Below are 20276 nucleotides of genomic sequence, written 5' to 3'. Positions count from 1 at the left end.
GGAAAACCACTTCCTGGATGGCTGAAGTGGGAATCGAACCCACCTCTACTGAGTTGACCTCCCGAGGCTGAGTGGACCCCGTTCCAGTCCTCGTACCACTTTTCAAAGTTCATGTCAGAGCCGGGGATCGAATCCGGACCTCCGGGGGTGGCAGCTAATCACGCTAACCACTAAACCACAGAGGCGGACGGAGCTATTTCCTAAAACTCCAAAACACTCAGAATGATGACCACAGGCCCCAGACTGAGATCTAATAGGTGGATACGGAATAAAGTCGGTATCCCGCTTATCTCCCTTATTGTCCGCCTCTGTGGTGTGGTGGTTAGCGTGATTGGCTGCCACCCCCGGAGGCCCGGGATCAATTCCCGGCTCTGCCACGAAATTTGAAAAGTTGTACGAGGGCTGGAATGGGGGGTCTACTTAACCTCGGGAGGTCAACTGAGTAGAGGTAGGTTCGATTCCCACCTCAGACATCCTCGAAGTGGTTTTTCGTGGTTTCCCACTTCTCCTCCAGGCAAATGCCGGTATGGTACCTAACATCACACCACGGCCGCTTCCTTACCTCTTCCTTGTCTATCCCTTCCAGTCTTCCCATCCTCCCTCAAGGCCCCTGTTCAGCATAGCAGGTGAGACCGCTTGGGCGAGGTAATGGTCCTCCTTCAGTTGTACACCGTTGTGCCCTTGTGGTGGTAGAGGTGGGATCCCTCGCTAAGACCGAGGGCAAAAACTGACCCTGGAGGGTAAATTGATTAAGGAAGAAAGAATGAAAGACCCTGCTTATTAGAATTCAGGTAAAGAAAATAGTCAAGATGACCAAATCTAGTATTCTCCTTAGCCAATCCTCTCTTAAATCGGGTCGTAAGGTGGTGGTGGTGGTGAATATTGTTTAAAGAGGAAGTACTGAACCCTTAACTTACTATTCTATCGTTGATCGGCCACAGCTGCTGCAGTAGAGCAATATTGAACTCTTAAGTCTTCGTCGGGTCATTGCGGGAATAATTCGGTCACGATCTTAACCAAACGATGGGGTTCAGAAGAGAGCCTAACTACTAGAAATGAGGAGCAAATATGTGCTTACTAACTTTTATTGAATCAATTAACTGCACAAACAATGTTTATATCAATCCTTGATCAAAAAAGATTATTAATTATTAAATGTTTCAAACGCAGTCACATTGCATAGCGTTATTTTATTGATTACAACATCGAAGAATTTTCTTCGGAGAGAGTAGGAATATCATAAATTAGTGGACAGCGAAACTGAAAAAGTGAAAAGAAAGCCTGAAAATTCGGGCACCTATTAATCCAAATGATAACTGAGAATTAATCCATACGATCAGTGGAAAATCTGACCTTCAACAAGTAGAATGCCGGATTTTCTCTTAATTAAGGTTATCCACCAGTAGAATACCCTTTCGGATACGGACACACCCGCCGAATGGACCCTTAATCGAGCCAAATTGACTATCAGTTGCTTTGGACAGGTCGCGAGATTTTATTGGAAAGCATGGTGTTCACTACAAGTTAACAGCAGCATTCACAATTGAAAGAAAATTCCACCATGTATTGTCATTTCATGACACCCTTAAGTTATTCAATAATCCCGATACTAAAACGTGCATCACCCAAACAGCTGTTCAGAAGGAACCAATAACAACATGATCCGAGAGGATCTTATGTTACGTCGTTCTGAAGGAACAAAACTGCGACATGCAGGAAACACTTATTCATCACGCATTTAGAAGACATGCCAAACACTGAAGTTAATTAAAAAGTGGTAAATCACTTGAAAAATATTATTATAAAACCGACTTTCAGGTTATAAATGGTTACGTTAAGCTTAATAAAATGACAAGTCCCCATGGTAAAATAACATAAAATACAGAATTCTTTCCTTTTTAACAATGACTACCATCACAGATCCATCTACTTATTCTTTGTCCCAACACACTACCTACAAAGTTATCAATTGACCACACTCAACTACGTATAAAAATGAAAGAACGACAAGAATTGAAAATAAAATATTTTACCGGCTGACGAATCGAACCCTCATTCGTAACTCAAGTCTGACACAAATATGTTGAGTGTCAACACGCACACTATCAAAGCAAACGGACGTCAGAACGACAAAACAATTAAGTCCGTAAAATAAAATACTGAAGCTCATTGAACTCAAACACGCATGGCGAACTGCAGTAAATATTTAATCACCATTAACTCAGTACCCAATAGTGGACAACCCTCATGTTCAGGCCAGTAGTGATTCCATAATCTTAGGTAAACACTTCCCAGCTGGTGAGGGCTGCACGCAGGCTTGGCGTCAATATTACTGAGCTAACACTCTTCGCATTGCATACACTACTGCAGACACTACCATCGCTCAAGTCACTTCGCAAAACATCTAATCTAAGACTTGAGTATGTACAGCTGACATCCCAGACCTATCGTCGGGCCTACATAATGTCTGCACACCCTAACACTAACCTCTATGTACACATACACCTTCCTAACCCTATCGTTGAGCATGAACTAGGACGTCTCATCATCAGTATACTCCTAGGATAACATGTGACGTCATAAATCTATTGTCGAGCGTAAATTGGGTCGTATACGCTTCCTCTAGCATATCAGGCGAAATCGTAACTTCGAACACACTTAGATATTTTAGCCGTAAACCTGGTCGAAACTGATAACACACAATGAACAAAATGAACGCAAGTCGGGAAATTCAACTAAGTCCCTATCTTGTTATTAAAACGTAAAATTGAAAATAAATAACGCGTGGCGAGCAATCCACAACTGAAACACGATCACAGCATGCACACTGAAGTTTCGAAAAATAATAATGACTTCCAACACACGTCTAACACTACTTGACTATCGCCAAACAATAATCATCACCACCGCAAAAATCCACGCTGTAATTTTAGGGTGAAGCCCTCAAATCGCCTACCGTCATTTTCCAAATATTCATATGCATGACTATCCAGTGAAACGAAACCCAATGAATCTACACAGCCAAACATATCGCTTTAATAACGTCCGATATCTCATCCCACAATGTTTCCGATTTAATGATAAATTACCGTCTCGAAATTTATGAAATTTACTGATTGGAAACTTGTCATTACAGTCAAACAACACCAACCGTGTATTCAGAATGCTTTTCTACCCTTGAGGTCATGTTACTACAATATTCATTATACTGACTTTACGTAACTAGTCACTTGATTTTTACAACCAAGAGTTACAATCTTCACCAGGAATTGTTTTTCACCTGGGATCTTGACTTGAAATTTTACTGTGCCTCACACAATAATCATCTCGAACCAACCTTCTCCTTGTCTCAGTTTTCGCATTGTTAGCGGAATATACTATAGCCTGCCACATAAATATCACATTTAATATACAGCCTGTCTCAAAAATTCTTCGCTATCAGCAAATATAGCCTGTCTCAAAAATTCATTCTCATCGCCTTCTCACGGCGGCATTACACAAAATCCAGACTTCCTTTGCCTTCAACATTATCTCAACATATCAACATTCTTCGCTATCAATCCCTTTTCTTATATCTCAAGACTTTTCAAACCTCAATCCTCTCGTGACAAACAACTTTTATAAAAATATACCTTTTTATTTTATTTTTACTACAACTTTCGGACCTCAAGAATACAACACACCGTGATTTTCCATATCACCGACATACACGATGTCACAAAATTTTACTTCTCATGAATAGATCATAACTTTATCGGATTTCACTGGAATTTTCTTGACACACGCCAACCTTATTGAACATGCTTGTTAAATGCACTTTTAACACAAAAACATTTTTATCCCGCGGTAAATATTATTATTGTTGTTATTATTCTTATTTCGACAGAAAATTTCTGAATTCAAACGATATTCGAAATTAAGACAATCACCACGACTACGTTATCGTTATCACCTTCCTAATTTTACTCAATTTTGACAATCTTTCAAAGAATATTAGCACAATATTTAAACTGCACATTTTATAGTTTTTTGACGTGAATTTTACAGCACTGAAGTTTTTCACACGACGACCAGAAATGTAATACATTCGCCTGATCATTATTAAATATCAACCCGACATACGCAATGAAAATTGGTTGGGACAAAAAATATTCTTACTACAACATTGATGCAAAAATATTCACAGACCTGTAATCGTAGACATCATTCTGGATTCTGGCTGCATCTAGCTAGCAGACCTCTTTGCCTAGCCTTCCATGGCTATCTTAGACGTCTTCTTATAGATATATAACTTAAATTACACAACACTTTACAACGCACTTTCAACACGTTTAACAGGCGACGAGCACTCTTCTCAAAATGACCACGTCCACTGCGTTCCCGAGATTCTGTTCCCTCTCACCCTACTAAGGGCCAGGTGTTCCAACAGATAAGAAACCAGACCTCGCAGCTAACTTCCAGACTCCTCTTTAACAAATATTATACGCACACACTGAATACAGAGAGAAACTCAATTACTTATTCACCCAAATATCTAAACCTTCAAAGTTCCCATTAGCGGCAGTTCAGAAAATTTCTATCATCTTCTGCTTTAACAGTATATTTGAACCATAGATACGAATATGTAATAAATTTCTTGGAGAACAAATCTCCGCACTTTCCTGCTGACGAGTGACGTGGGCTTCGCCGTTCCAACAACCAGACAGAGAGTGTGAAATATACGGAGGGAGATCTCTTTTATACTCTATGGGAAGACGCTACCCACACCATGAAGCTTGGTTGTGTAATATGCTAATTTTTTCTATAACTTCGGACAGACTTGCGATTTATTACGGTGTTAATTTCATATTTTTCCCATACTCGCAACAGGCGAAATGAACTATTTCTGCCCGGGCGTTTCGCGGGTTTTTGCTCATCCATCGGCCTTGGCACGTGTCGCTGATCCGCGGGCCGGACGCAAATTCTTCTCTTGGCTTAACTGCATTTATTTTTACCCTGGGGGTTCTGTCTTCACATATGGTTTAAGAATAATTTAGATTCTTTATTCCTGGATTTACAATGTCGCCAAAATCTCCCGTTATGAAGGGTTTCTTAAATTTGATAAATTTTTCAATATTCGAAGTCCACCGAAGTGTCCCGGTATTTCACGATCTTGCGGCTTGCTCGACACGGGGAGTTCGTTCCCACGAGACAGCAGATTCTTGAAATAAAAACATGGCTGCTCTCAAAAAGTAGTTTGTAGCTGAAATAAATATTTGGAATTAAAAAGAAATAATTTTCTCATCGTAGAATTATGGGTTCAGTACAACTAGGCAAGCATCCGCTACAGGTCGTAAGGACCAAGAAGCCGAACGCACGTTTCAAACGTGGCTCATTTACGACCTGTTTTAATAGGAAATAAAAATTCTTTTCGGTCTTTCCCAAATTCAAACCATTCTCTCACTAAATTAAGGAGCTGCCTGGGCGAGGCGGTGAAGGCATGCTTGGTTCACCGGGAAGGACTTGGGTTCGATTCCCCGTCAGGAAGTCTAAGAATTTAAGAAACGAGATTTCCACTTCCGGAGGTGCACATGCCCCTGAGGTTCACTCATCCTACACCAAAAATGAGTACCAGGTTAATTCCTGGGGGCAAAGGCGGCCGGGAGTAGAGGTAACCACTTTACCCCACCAGGTGCCGGGGTTGGTGGTGGTGATTATTGCTTTTATAGGAAGTGCTACTAGGCAACCAGGGGCTGCCTGGCCGAGGCGGTAAAGGCGTTCTCGGTCCACCCGGAAGGACGTGGGTTCGAATCCCCGTCAGGAAGCCATAAAATTTAAGAAACGAGATTTCCACTTCCGGAGGTGCATATGACCCTGAGGTTCACTCAGCCTACACCAAAAGTGAGTATCAGGTTAATTCCTTTGGGCAAAGGCGGCCGGGCGTAGAGCTAACCACTCTACCCTATCACGTGCCGAGGTTACGAATGGTGGAAGCCTTTGCCTTCCACCCCTCCAAGGGCCTTCATGGTCCGTACAGAGATGACTTTGCTGTTTTTTCTCACTAAATTAAACTCAAAATTAAACCACTGAAAGGGGCCGTAAGAGCTCTCCGACTAAAAAATTTTAATTCAGTTTCTCAGCAAAAAGGGGGTTTCTTCTCTGACGGGAGGCAAATACCGCCTCTCTGCCAGACAGATGTTTCTAGCACCAGTGCAAAATCAGTGATTTTTCCTACTCATCGGAACTTCTCGGAAACAGATGAGTAAAAGGGCATAGTTTTCGCCCTGGGACTCTCACTTACTTGCCCTCAAAAAAAAAAATACAGCGACGAGGCATATGACCCAGATTATGCAATAAACCGTCCTAGGCGGACAAAGAGAACGCGCTACATACTTTGAAGACGACTATGACACTGATTTTGAAACACATTTTAAGTTATCTAAAGTTTCGACACAGGCAATGATCGAACATAACCTGGAATTCCCAACACATAGGTAGGTCTAAGATTAATTCTCTATTATAGCTTATATCTTGTAGGTTCCCGACTGGATGACTTTTTAATGAAGAATTAAGGAATACTGCCTTCGTTTTTGAGTGAAATATACAATGGGTGCGCTATAATTTGTTTTCTTATTCTCTATGGTATGTTAATGCTCTTTGCCACAAATTGAATAACAATTTGTTCTCTTGGAAAATCATACTAGACTTCTTTCGTTCCTGATCAACAGCGAACATAATTTATGATAAATTATTTCCAAACCCCGAATGGAATCAAAAACTTTTTACATTTCTATAATGGCGGCAGCACGTAGTCATTTGTTTTCCATGCGTCAGTGTGAAGAATTTAAGGTTTAAATTCAGTTTTGGTAAACCGAGATAATAAATTCTGTGGTGAATACAGAAGTGAGAGTTATTCGAGATAATGAAATTATCCGAGTTTTTCAAATCTAAGATAACAGCAAAATTAACTGACTACTACCACTAATAAAACGTTTTCATTTCCCCCCTGAAGGGGGAGGTGGGCCTCTTAGACGGTAACGCCGTATCTCAGACCGGGAGATTTGTTACAGTGAAGGAGATGCGCGGAGAAGGTGAGGGTGATGGCGGCCATGGCCTATACTAGAAACTGTCCCGGCATTCGCCTAGATGCAGGAGAATGGAAAACCACGGAAAACTATTCTCAGGACAGCTGACGGTGGGGACCAGCCTGGAGGTCCAGCCCTTTCTCGTCTCCCGAATACAGAGACGTAGAGCCACGGTAGAGCCGTGGCCACCCCTCCTCTGCTAGGTTGGCCGGCCAGAGTGCAAAGCTGTTGGACCACGGACCAGCCGTGGCCACTTCTACTCTGCTCGGTTGGCCGGTCAGAGTGCAGAGCTGATGGACCACGGACCAACCGTAGCCACTTGTTGGCCGAAACCCACTCTGCATCTACCGAGCCTCTTCCCTCTACTACTACTACTACTACTACTAAAATATTTACATTCCACCCCTGAAGGGGAAGGCGGACATCTTAGACGGTAACGCCGTCTCTCATGGCGCAGCGTGACTGCTTAGTGATGGGCAACGCTCTTGCTCGAGACTCTCGAGACTGACGTCGCAGATCTCGAGACTCTCGCGAGAATCCCGAGACCGATCCTCCTGTAGCGCAAACTGTGCTACGTACCAGTAACTACGACTGTAAACTTGATAGTATATCATAGGCAGTTTTTGCGTGAAATAACGTTCTCTTATGGACACGTGTGAGCCAATACATTTTGTCAAAAGCCTGGAAAAGTACTGCATGTTCAACTATGAACCCCTCAATACCATTAACTAAAGTGGAAACAGAATGTCAGTATCTTAAACTGTTCACGCCTTATTTGGGGTGGACATCTTAGGTGAATAACAATGCATAATTTGTGAATAACTGTAGATAGGATGTACACCTACTTGGATACTAGAGGCGTGCATTATTCGAACCTGAGACGGGGAAGATGTGCTTTGCTACATACGCAATCCCAATTACACATGAGTGGAACGTGTAACAGGGGTGATGGGCAACGCTCTCGAGACCGATTCTCGTGTGTTGCGAGCTGTGCGACGTCCCAGTAACTACGAGTGTAAGCTTCATAATTATCATCAGCAGTTCTCACATGGAAACGTGTGTGACGATAAATTTTGTGAAAATCCTATGAAAGCACTGCACGTTGAACTATGAGCTCCTTACCATTAACGAAAGTGAATACAGAATGCCAGTATCTTAAACTGTTCACGAGTTATGTCAGGCGACTTCTTAGCTGAATAACCCGTATAATTTGTTAATAATTGTTATTAGGATGTAATCCTACCTGGATGACTCACAGTCATTGTCGGCAGGGCAGCTTCTTGTGATTCAGAGTGGGCCGGAGGTGTTCTGTGACGATATCTCTTCATTGATATTATGCGTCTGTAAGTGCCGGATCATCCCAGAAGCATTTTACTTCTTTTGAATAAGCAACACAGTGGGCTGTGCTATGTGACATCTCTTAAAAATAACCGTCATCCACGACTTACGTTGCGTTTCGGACATCGTGTTCAAGTTGTCGCGTACAGTTCGACACAGTTCACATTGCACCGTCATATATCGAACTACCTACCTAATTGATGACGCGAATACTCTATAGCAATTTAGATTGCACATTCTACTCATGCGTAATGGCGGTTGCATATGCTGCAAGGCGCATCTTGCCTCGTCTCGAGTTCGAATAATGCACGCCTCTAGTATCCAGTTACGTGTACCTACACTAGCCGTCAGGTTCTGTACTTAAACCACTCATTCGTGTACCTACCAGTGCATACAATGCCCGAATGCGTATCGTTTATAATTATGTTTTACTGCGTCAAAATAGACCTTGGTATAAATGAAAGCCCTAGTCACTTGTTGACATGTATTTACGAAAACGAGAAGGCCTGTGGTTGGCTATTCGTATATTCGGAACAAACAACATTCAGCTCCGACTACATGCAGGCCTACGACACGCTGCTCGCCGCACATTGTGGGGACAACGCTCTCGAGATTTATCGAAATTTCTCGCGAGAAATAATGCCTGCGCTAATCTCGAGAAATCCCGAGAAATCTCGAGACCTCGTATCACACTGCCCATCACTATGATTGCTATATCTACAGGTAGCCTCAATCACCTGACCGGCTGAGACGTCATCAGCAGACTGCAGCCCACGATGTTCAAACGGTTGTGCCTTGATTGCGAACAGTCCAGATTGCGGACAAGACAAAAACCGCCCAGATTCCGAACAACTAAATATACCCTGTCCAGATTACGGACAAGAGATTAGTGTTGACTTGGGATACACAAAACATATACAGTGCAATGTTCAAATCATCTTCATATTTAATTTTTGTTCTAGTATTATTAACATTAGCTGGTATATTGGGATGTTTTCGACAACCTAACCATATTTTTCAAATTTTCTTTTTGCGAATGTTTAATAATTTTGTTTGAGGTAATCTTACCATTTAGAATATTATCTTTTTTAATGTATAAAAAAACTAGAGGTGTACTTATTTATGGTGGATTAGAGAGAGTTTTATTATTATTAAAAGTAATACATAAGCAGATTAAGAGTCAGTTTATTTGGAAACAAGTGAGTTTTTCTTATAAGATTTTAATTCTTTTGTTGTATTACCCAATATTCCGATTGTGTATACCAGAACTTGGTTTAACAATTAAGGGTTCATTTTTCTGCCGCCCGTCAAATTAGAATTTTCTTCATATTCAAGTCAACATTTCTGGTCAGGCGGGTAGGGCATCTTGGTATTTCCTGTGGGGAGGTGTCGGTGACTCTAGCCAGACGTACAAAGGATTGAACTGAAGCAAACATTCCAGACACCCTTATCCCAAAAATAGTTTAGTTGTTTATCGCAAAACTTGTCATTTCATACCTAGTTGCCGCTAGGAGTAGTCACAGTTTTATTGGTGTAGTGTTTTTCTGTTGTGCTGCAATTGTAATGGAGTTAATCGAGACAGAGAAAGGGAAACCGTGTGCGCTTTATAATGGATACTCGTATCGCAAATTTCGGGAAAATAAACAAGGTGTAGTGACGTGGCTTTGTCTCAAGGAGAAAACCTCCAAGTGCATAGGGAAACTTATGAGGCAGAATGGCGAAGTAATCAGGGTTATCGACCGCCAGTGTGTTCTGGACGAAACCGGCATAGATGTGAAGAAATCAATTTACAATGCAAAAAAGCCCGCGAGGAGAGCGACACGCAGATACGACAGATTTACAATCAAGAGTTTCGTTCATTTCAGAATAGGGGCTTACTTGCTTCAGTATTTTACTGGACGCAGCTCGTTGTATTCTATTAGAAACCAGGCACAGGGAGTACAAAAAGAACCAAAGCAGCCGGGGGAAGTTGTTTTTGATGAAGAAACACTTAACATGAGCGATGAGAGCAGTTTTATTATTCCTGACGATGGTGTGCAGATAGGATATTAGTTCTTGCTGGGGTAAAAGGAAATAAGTTACGGTATGAGAGATAAAAAAACATTTTTTTTTCATGGGTGGAACTTTTAACAGTTGTAGCACTCAGTTTACTCAGATATATACAATACACTTACAGTTGGGAAGTACGCTAGCAGAAACCAATGAGGTGCCCATAATCTTTGTTCTCCTACCCAAAAGAAAAAAGCTTATGTACGTATGTCTCGGATGATTTTTGAAGAAGTGCCGAATTGGGCTCCTGTTATGGTCAATACTGACTTTGAAGCAAGTGTTATTTCAGCTCTAAAGGAGGGGTTTTGTACGGTGAACATAAAAGGGTGTTATTTTAATTTTACTAAATGCTTGTGGCGACAAGTTCAAGATGTTGGTTTGACAAATTTATTTAAGAAAGATATTGAAGTTAAGTCTCACATTAGTTTGTGCGCTGCATTGGCATTTATGAAGCCAGAAGACGTAGACCAGGGCCTCTCAAACGCCCAAAATCTCACCCGTGCAAATAGCGGCGCAGAGTTCCTGTGCAGAGTGCATCGGTCCCGCTCAGCTCGGCTCGGTCCAACGCTTCGTCTCTGGGCTACTCGGCTAAGCTCGACTCAACTCGGCTCAACTCAGCTCGGATTTGGAGCGCTACGGAACAAGTGAGGAAGAGGGAGACAGGGGGAGCTTGAGAGACAGGCGTGGGGAAAGAGAGAGACAGCGCTATTGCTCCAAATCGAGGAGTGGGGGTCTGCAGTCTGGTCAACCAAGCGAAGTCGTCTTTTGCACCGTACACAGTGCATGCACCAGGCGCATTCACCATGAGAGGCCCTGACGTAGACGAAGGGTGGATTTTTATTTAAGACACAGCTCCATTAAACGAGAAGCCGACGTAATTCTTCAACTACTTCGTGGAACAGTGGCTAGATACTCTAACTGTGCGGAAAGAGGTGAATTTTTATATAAATTTAAGCATTTTTATAAATAACGAATGGACTAACTTGCTACTACAATCGTATTTTTGTGAATAATTACTTGTTAAACATTTTACCCAGGTATGGAGCTGCTATCGTCGTGGACACAGAACGAACAAATAAGTGGAAGGGTGGAACCACAAGATTAATAGTCAGCTTGGAAGACCGCACCCAAGAGTTAGGGAGCTTATCAAGAATTTAAAGTCTGAAGTGGAGCACTCCAACCTAAAGAAATTAGAATGGACTGCACATGGAAGGGATTAAAAGGAAGAAGAAGTACATGGCGCTAGATGAAAAAGTAGCGAAAACCACAAAACGCTACGAGGAAAACGGCGAAATAAAACAGTTTGTGAAAACAATGCAATATGTACTGAGAATGGAATAGTGCTGAAGCTGTTGAGGAAAGTTGTAAATGTAGATTTGTAAATATAACATTTATTTTAGGTGATGATGTTATATATTAAGTTCATTATTGTTTATTGCCAGAGTTGGTTTGTGAATAAATTTGAATCACCCTGGTAATAATTAAAGCGGCTTTCTAAAGTACTTAAAAAGAGTGTAGGTGCCTCTAGTGATGCATACTGCTGCCACAATCCACCTAGGTAAGTAGCGTGACATATATATAGTGATGTATTCATACTTATCATATTCTCGCTTAAGCGCCTACATTATGCCTGTCCGCAAACTGGACTCATTAATGTGTGTCAGACCCAAATCACCCCCTTAAGGTACCACTTGTCTGCAATCTGGATTGTTTGCAATCTGAACTGTTCGCAATCAGGACGGCACCGTTCAAACAAGCACTACCACACTGTTTCAGGATGCTTATAGAGTATCCTACACTGCATTCCGACTTTGCAACAATATCCCTGGAAAGTACAGAGGATGCGTGGAAGGATCCAGTTTGAGTGAATTTAATGAAGTCGAAAAAGTCTATCTGAACTAAGGCGCAAGTACAGTGAATACAATATTAATGCAATGTTGTAACTTTAAGGACCGCCTTTGCTTAAAGGCACTTTTATTGCATTTACAAGAAATTAGCTGCAAATCCTAGTAATTCCGTACATTTCGTTGACCACTCCTCGTAGTTTACTGAATGTTTATCAATCTATGAATTACCTTTAGAAGAGCAATATCGTTCTCAATGACCTCTTCCTTTTTCCTTTTGTAGAAGTATACTTCAGTTACCTTCCGCAGATGGGAATGTACGTTGTATCTGTCGATTACACCAGCAGTGATCAAGATGGCAGTTGTGTTTGGTCTGAAATACAACACAAATTATTATTATTGTTCCGGATATATTGTGGATCAAAGAGGTGTAGGAAAGTGCTGAGGTGAATGGGCGGACGAGGAAATGACCAGAGCATAAGTGAATGCACTAAATGTTGACATTTTACTTCTTTCCTTCCTTTTTTAATATTTACAATTTGGTAAATAGAAGATCTGAATAAATAATAACAATATAATAATGAGCTCGTCAGCTTCAACAACAAAAAAAATGTACAAAACTAGAGAGAATTATCAACATGATAATGTACGAGGGATGAGCATTATAGCTCTGAAAATGGTACACTATTTTTTTAAGAGCATGTTTGCTCCACTAACTTCCCTAGCCTAGGAGTCTGAGCACCAAAATTAATACACTCCAGCCCCTCAGAGGCATACATTTCTTACAGCACACAAGCTTATACAATGACAATCTTCAAATGAGGTATTTACAGTCACTTCTGATCAACTGTTTATAATTTTTTTCGGGAAACATAAACAGTGGTAATGAGTGCCCATACTAAATGGCCATAATGTAAAAAGAAAAAGGTTGATAATGATCGTCCAAAAACGAAATGCAGGGAGGCAAAAATCCTGCACTCCTTCTAGAAAACTCTTCAAACCCTAAGTGGGCTTATGGCCCAAGATACAGAGGCTAAACCTATTCTACGCCGGGGTGACTAAATGAGAAACATTATATACCAAAAGAGTGTTAAGAATTTTAGAGGATAAAGAAACTTTAGTCACCCATACCAAGTTGAATGGGAATCAACAGAGGGAAATCACTATTTGTTCCCTTACATTACACATTTCCCAGTAGGGAATAAAACAGAGTTCTTAGACTGATCTCAAATTTTACTTTAAAACAAAGAGGTTTAGAATTTTACATCGAATAAAAGAGCTTTGAAACCTTCCCCTCAAGCTATCTACCGGAGCTATAACATGTAAACAAAATTCTGCCATTACTTTGAGTTGCTGGGCTTTCCGAAAGCCGACCTGCGGCATCTGTCCCCTTAGTACACGCGGCACACAATAAACTGGAGCGATGAAGATGACAATAGACCTTAAAGCGCCCAGCTTTTATACGATAATATCTCGAGGGGAAGTTTCCAGAACTCTTTACAGATAGGCTGGATGCCTGTACACATCCCCAATTTTAATTGACTGGAGAAAATATCCACAAAATTTCTAATTGGTTGATAGATACAGGAGATTGAGGGGGAAGGGGGGGGGGGGAAGTTGACAACCTTGACACAAGAGAAAAACAGTCTTCAAAACTAAGGTTAGCCACCTCTGAAAATTAACTTTCCGTTAAGAATTAAGTGTTCTTAATCCCGCCAGAGGTGGCACTTAGGTCGATGGTAGAGATATCTCAAGGTAACTAGAATAAAAGGTAAGCTACTCCGGCGGTTGAAGCTTCCATTGGCTGGAGCGCTATGGCGTCACGGGATATGAACGATAGCGAGAAAGGTACACACACAGTCGCAGTACAGCAAGCCTGTGATTTCTCGTGCCTGTGAAACATCTTCTCAATCTTTCATCAAATAATAGTCTGGTTTAGTCCGATTCGATAAGTAACGGCACTTCCAATAGATTTAAAAACGTGAAAATGCGTTAAATTTCGTCACATGCTGAGCAGGTAGAACATCAACTATCAAATACATGACATATAATACGTTAAGAAATAAAATATTGCCATGCAACTCAAAATAATTAATTTATATCCTGATGAAGTAAATGTTTATATCAATTACCATAGGAAAATATACATCATATGGACATCTTTATGGAATTAAATTAAATTATTAAAACGTACGTGTCAGGAGAATTACTTGATGAACCAGCCCAAAGCTTAGCCTTCTTATTGGCATATTTTCTCAGTGCTAGCTCCTTACTCTTTGCATTAAAATGCCATATTTTAATAAATCTCCTGGTCCTTACGTAGAGACAAATTATTTTGTCATGGAATACTAGAAAGTTTGACTAAATAATAGAAATAAGAGTTTTCATTACGTTTTTGCATCTGGATACAGTCTTACCGTGAAACACATCATATGAAATTTCGAACTGGGCTATATTATTTAACTACTCATGACTGGGATGTGTGAGGGCCCCTTTTGAAATAACCGAGATCCAGTGACAGGTTTCTTTTCGCACGACATTTTTGTCTCTTTCTTCGTATTTACTACATATCGGATCACGGATACTGTATTATTTCACGAGCTTCGAAATACACTGACTGACAGAGCAAATGCAACACCAAGAAGGAGTGGTCAGAACTTTATGCCAATTGCAGGGTAGACTGACGTCACTGAGGTATGCTCATGATGTGAAATGCGCCGCTGTGCTGTGCACGTAGCGAACGATAAATGGGACACGGCGTTGGCGAATGGCCCACTTCGTACCGTGATTTCTCAGCCGACAGTCATTGTAGAACGTGTTGTCGTGTGCCACAGGACACGTGTATAGCTAAGAATGCCAGGCCGCCGTCAACGGAGGCATTTCCAGCAGACAGACGACTTTACGAGGGGTATGGTGATCGGGCTGAGAAGGGCAGGTTGGTCGCTTCGTCAAATCGCAGCCGATACCCATAGGGATGTGTCCACGGTGCAGCGCCTGTGGCGAAGATGGTTGGCGCAGGGACATGTGGCACGTGCGAGGGGTCGAGGCGCAGCCCGAGTGACGTCAGCACGCGGTGATCGGCGCATCCGCCGCCAAGCGGTGGCAGCCCCGCACGCCGCACGCCGCACGCCACGTCAACCGCCATTCTTCAGCATGTGCAAGACACCCTGGCTGTTCCAATATCGACCAGAACAATTTCCCGTCGATTGGTTGAAGGAGGCCTGCACTCCCGGCGTCCGCTCAGAAGACTACCATTGACTCCACAGCATAGACGTGCACGCCTGGCATGGTGCGGTGCCGGGCTAGAGCGACTTGGATGAGGGAATGGCGGAACGTCGTGTTCTCCGATGAGTCACGCTTCTGTTCTGTCAGTGATAGTCACCGCAGACGAGTGTGGCGTCGGCGTGGAGAAAGGTCAAATCCGGCAGTAACTGTGGAGCGCCCTACCGCTAGACAACGCGGCATCATGGTTTGGGGCGCTATTGCGTATGATTCCACGTCACCTCTAGTGCGTATTCAAGGCACGTTAAATGCCCACCGCTACGTGCAGCATGTGCTGCGGCCGGTGGCACTCCCGTACCTTCAGGGGCTGCCCAATGCTCTGTTTCAGCAGGATAATGCCCGCCCACACACTGCTCGCATCTCCCAACAGGCTCTACGAGGTGTACAGATGCTTCCGTGGCCAGCGTACTCTCCGGATCTCTCACCAATCGAACACGTGTGGGATCTCATTGGACGCCGTTTGCAAACTCTGCCCCAGCCTCGTACGGACGACCAACTGTGGCAAATGGTTGACAGAGAATGGAGAACCATCCCTCAGGACACCATCCGCACGCTTATTGACTCTGTACCTCGACGTGTTTCTGCGTGCATCGCCGCTCGCGGTGGTCCTACATCCTACTGAGTCGATGCCGTGCGCATTGTGTAACCTGCATATCGGTTTGAAATAAACATCAATTATTCATCCGTGCCGTCTCTGTTTTTTCCCCAACTTTCATCCCTTTCGAACCACTCCTCCTTGGTGTTGCATTGTCACTGTCAGTCAGTGTATATTCAGAAATACAAGTTATTAGCACATAATAATGTTAATGTTATTGAATTTTACGTCCCACTAACTATGTATTTGAGCAACTTCACCACCGGACTAGAGACAGGATCGAACCTGCTAAGTTGGGCTAAGAAGGCCAGCGCTCTACCATTTGAGTTACTACTCAGCCCGGCTATTAGCACATAACAATAATTATAAAAAACATGATTTTTATTCAGTCATTTATATCTGACACCTTTTTACCGTACGAGCTGTAATAATGGAGTAATACGAGAGTTTATTACAAAGTGTTTCAACAACCAAGCATTGCTGACGAGGAAGCATTGTTATGTCATCACAGTAGCAAACTAACTGGCTATGATGGTTGTTGTCGTTATTGTCTTTATAATATGCAAAATAATAATAATGTTATTTGTGTTACGTCTCACTAACAACATTTACGATTTTCTGAGAGTCGAGGTGCCGTAATTTTGCCCCACGGGAGTTCTTTTACGTGCCGACAATTTATAGCGCCACACACGTTTCCATAATATGTTGACTGCATTTTAAACAGTACACTGGTTCTACTTCAGATACTGACAACACGAACACTGTTCACGTAGTGAACCACTATAAAAATATTATGTATCCGTGATCAGATTTACAGTAAATACGTAGAAAGAGACAAAAATGTCGGTCGGTCGGTCACTTGCTTTCATGGCTTACGCTGCGCGAACCATCAACGATAGACCCCAAGTGTAAGCGTACGAAATGCAGAGTATAGAAACCTCTACAAAAAAGTCCGCGATGGCACATACCTATTTCCAAGCGGCTACCCTCTACAAGCGATTTTATGCAACAGTCCGCGGTAAAAAATATAACTCCTTAAAATTAAATTATTATTTCGATATTATCCTCGAGTTCCTCATCAAAATAAATTGTTTGACCTCCTCCAGTATTTTATAAGGATTAGAATAACCGTGTCAGGACATTATTTGCATGAATGGTTCAGAAGTTATGACCATTTTAGACTGTAGTGGTAATACGTGTCAGCAGGACGGGCGACCGCTGTTTCATATCACATGACGTCACTCAGAAGGCGGCCAGGGAGAGAAAAAAGTGAGCGCGATGCGGGAAGAGACCCCCCTGGAGATATCTACTAGTACAAAATCCAAGTATCTTGCATAACATTACTTCAAGTTCAATTAAATAGATGGCCTTATAGAAGGCGCGTAGTTTAAGTGGACGGAGAAGGTGTATCGCCGGTACAATTATTATTATTATTATTATTATTATTATTATTATTATTATTATTATTATTATTATTATTATTATTATTATTATTACACTAGTTAACAAATTTAAACTTCCTTTTTCATCTGGTTTGTAAATGGGTGGATTTCCCTAATTTTGGGATGCTGAATACACTGGTAAAATCAGTTTTTCTCTATGACGTCACATTTCTTAGATATACAGCAGAATAAAAAACGGCAATAGCGAAAATTGGCACAATTAAGTCAAACAAAAATACACATTCAGAACGTTTGAAATCAATACTGTTTTGTATGTATATATGGGCATGATGCCAATAAAAGGTCCAAATTATTTCAGAAGATATTTTCACCTTTAATCGTCTTTGGTTTTTGAAAAATGCGACTACGGAGCTCTTCTTTTGTTTGCCGTTTCATCACTCTCCCTAACAAGACCCCAGCAGTAGTCACCCATCATCGAAGGGTTCCAATGGCCTTGGTAAAGGTGTTTCATGGTAAGAATGTCTTGGTGAAAGCGTTCACCATGCTCAACACTTACGGCTCCCAAACTTTCCGGGAAGAAATCAAGGTGAGAATGTAAAAAGTGTATTTTAAGCGACATTCTACAACCCATGTTCTTATAGTTGTCCAACAGATCATTCACAATGGTAACATAGTTTTTGTCTTTCCTGTTACCCAAAAAGCCCTTCACAATTGCTTTAAAAGAAGACCAAGCAGCTAATTGGATATCTGTGTGTTTGGTATCAAAGGTTGGGTCTTTCAGCAATTTTCTTATTTGTGGTCCAACAAATATACCCTCTTTCAGCTTTGCCTCACTTAATTTGGTAAACTTTTCTTTTAAGTGATTGAAGGCCTCACCTTCTTTATCCAGAGCTTTTACAAAGTTCTTGATAAGGCCCAACTTGATATGAAGGGTAGGCAAAATGATTTTATCGGGCTCAACCAATGGGGTATTTTTCACATTTATGTTTCCAGGAATATATGACTTCCTTATAGGTCATTCCTTGACTGTATAGTGGTTCTTGGTGTCACGGCTGTCCCAAAGGCACAAAAAGCAGCAGTATTTCGTGAATGCAGCCTGTAAACCTGTAAGGAGTGAAACAACTTTTAAATCACAGCAATGCTGCCACTCATGATTCTTATATTTGATTGCCTCTAGCAGCAAAGCCATGGCTTCATAAGTTTCTTTCATGTCTACTGCGTAAGCCAAAGGTACCAATGGAAATCCACTGCCATTATGCAGTAGTACTGCTTTCATGCTGGTTTTACTGGAGTCAATAAATAGTCGCCACTCCTGTGGATTATGTTGTACACCTAGCTGCATCATCAGACCATTGACATCTCTACATACACACATTGAATTCTGCATATCGAAATATTAAGCGAAGGAAGCACCTCTTGATCTGAAACAGGAAATTTTTGTCCCTGGAGCTAGAAGGTTCCGTTGCTGCAGTCTCGACCCCAAGAGTTCAGCTTGCTGTTTGGAAAGTTTTAGATCGCGAACCAAATCGTTCATTTCCTCTTGATTAAAGAGCTGGTCATGATATTGAGGGCAGTACTCTTCTATATGTTCAGTACTTTCTGATTCACTTGACATGGTGTCTGGTTCCGTGGCTTTCAAGTTACAGACAGGAGCAGGCAACCCCTCATCATGGGGCACAGGCAAATGCACTGAAGATACATTTGGATACTTTATTTTATGTCTAGTTTTGCTTGAATGTCCCGAAATATTTGTAAGACAGAAGTAACAGTCTGAATAATGGTCTTTAGGCTCATACCACACCATCGGAACAGTGAATGGCATGGCTGGGCGTTTTCCTTTCAACCACTCGGTTAAGGTTGTAGTACAGGTTAAGCAGGAAATATGAGGTGCAAAATTTTTATCTTGATCACCAACAGGACAATCAAAATACAATTTATATGCCTTCTTAACCAAATCAGTGATTGGTTTTCTTTGGGCTTTTGGAGTGAATTTCCCACACACATAACAAAAGTTGTCGGGGTGGTTTAGACAGCAACGAGATTTACTAGTTGCCATTTTTCTTAGTGTAAGTTTTAAACAGAAAAAGTTTGCACTATCTTTCACAGGAAACACTCACTGAGGATCTCTTTCACACCACTGGATTACCATACCAACCATTTACTGACGATTTGTAGATCTTCTAGCTCTCCTCTGCAAATCAATAAGAAACAATTAGACATCAAAACAGAAGAACAGCAAAAAGCGAAATACTGAATACAAAAATAAAAACCTTTAAAAACTCAAAAATGGTACGTGCTAGAACATTTTGAAAGGTATATTCGGATTCTACATACCAAAATACATACTAGTTGATGCATCACATTCCAGATGCAAAATGGCTGTTGTCTATTATTATTATTATTATTATTATTATTATTATTATTATTATTATTATTGTTGTTGTTGTTGTTGTTGTATGGAACATCAAAGTACTTACAACGCTTACAATGTAATGAACATATACATTTTAGTTGTTTAAGTACCTGCAAGTAATACACTGACTGACAGAGCAAATGCAACACCAAGAAGGAGTGGTCAGAACTTTATGCCAATTGCAGGGTAGACTGACGTCACTGAGGTATGCTCATGATGTGAAATGCGCCGCTGTGCTGCGCACATAGCGAACGATAAATGGCACACGGCATTGGCGAATGGCCCACT

At 41.5% G+C, this 20276-nt stretch overlaps 1 protein-coding gene across 1 annotated transcript in view; it reads right to left on the bottom strand.

Annotated features, from left to right (window-relative positions):
• Nucleotides 1-4450: 4450 nt before the first annotated feature.
• Nucleotides 4451-20276, bottom strand: part of LOC137498963 (coagulation factor X-like) — a 159492-nt gene continuing 143666 nt past the window's right edge. The window contains exons 4-5 of the mRNA XM_068226860.1: nucleotides 12527-12668; nucleotides 4451-4492 (exon numbers count right to left, since the gene is read on the bottom strand). Of these exons, the coding sequence (XP_068082961.1) occupies nucleotides 4451-4492; nucleotides 12527-12668 (184 nt within the window). The remainder of the gene's footprint in view (nucleotides 4493-12526; nucleotides 12669-20276) is intronic.

This window comes from Anabrus simplex, chromosome 3 (genome assembly GCF_040414725.1).
Source record: "Anabrus simplex isolate iqAnaSimp1 chromosome 3, ASM4041472v1, whole genome shotgun sequence".
Lineage (NCBI taxonomy): Eukaryota > Metazoa > Arthropoda > Insecta > Orthoptera > Tettigoniidae > Anabrus > Anabrus simplex.
The sequence above is the reverse complement of the archived record's forward strand: the minus strand, read 5'-3'. Positions and strand labels throughout refer to the sequence as shown.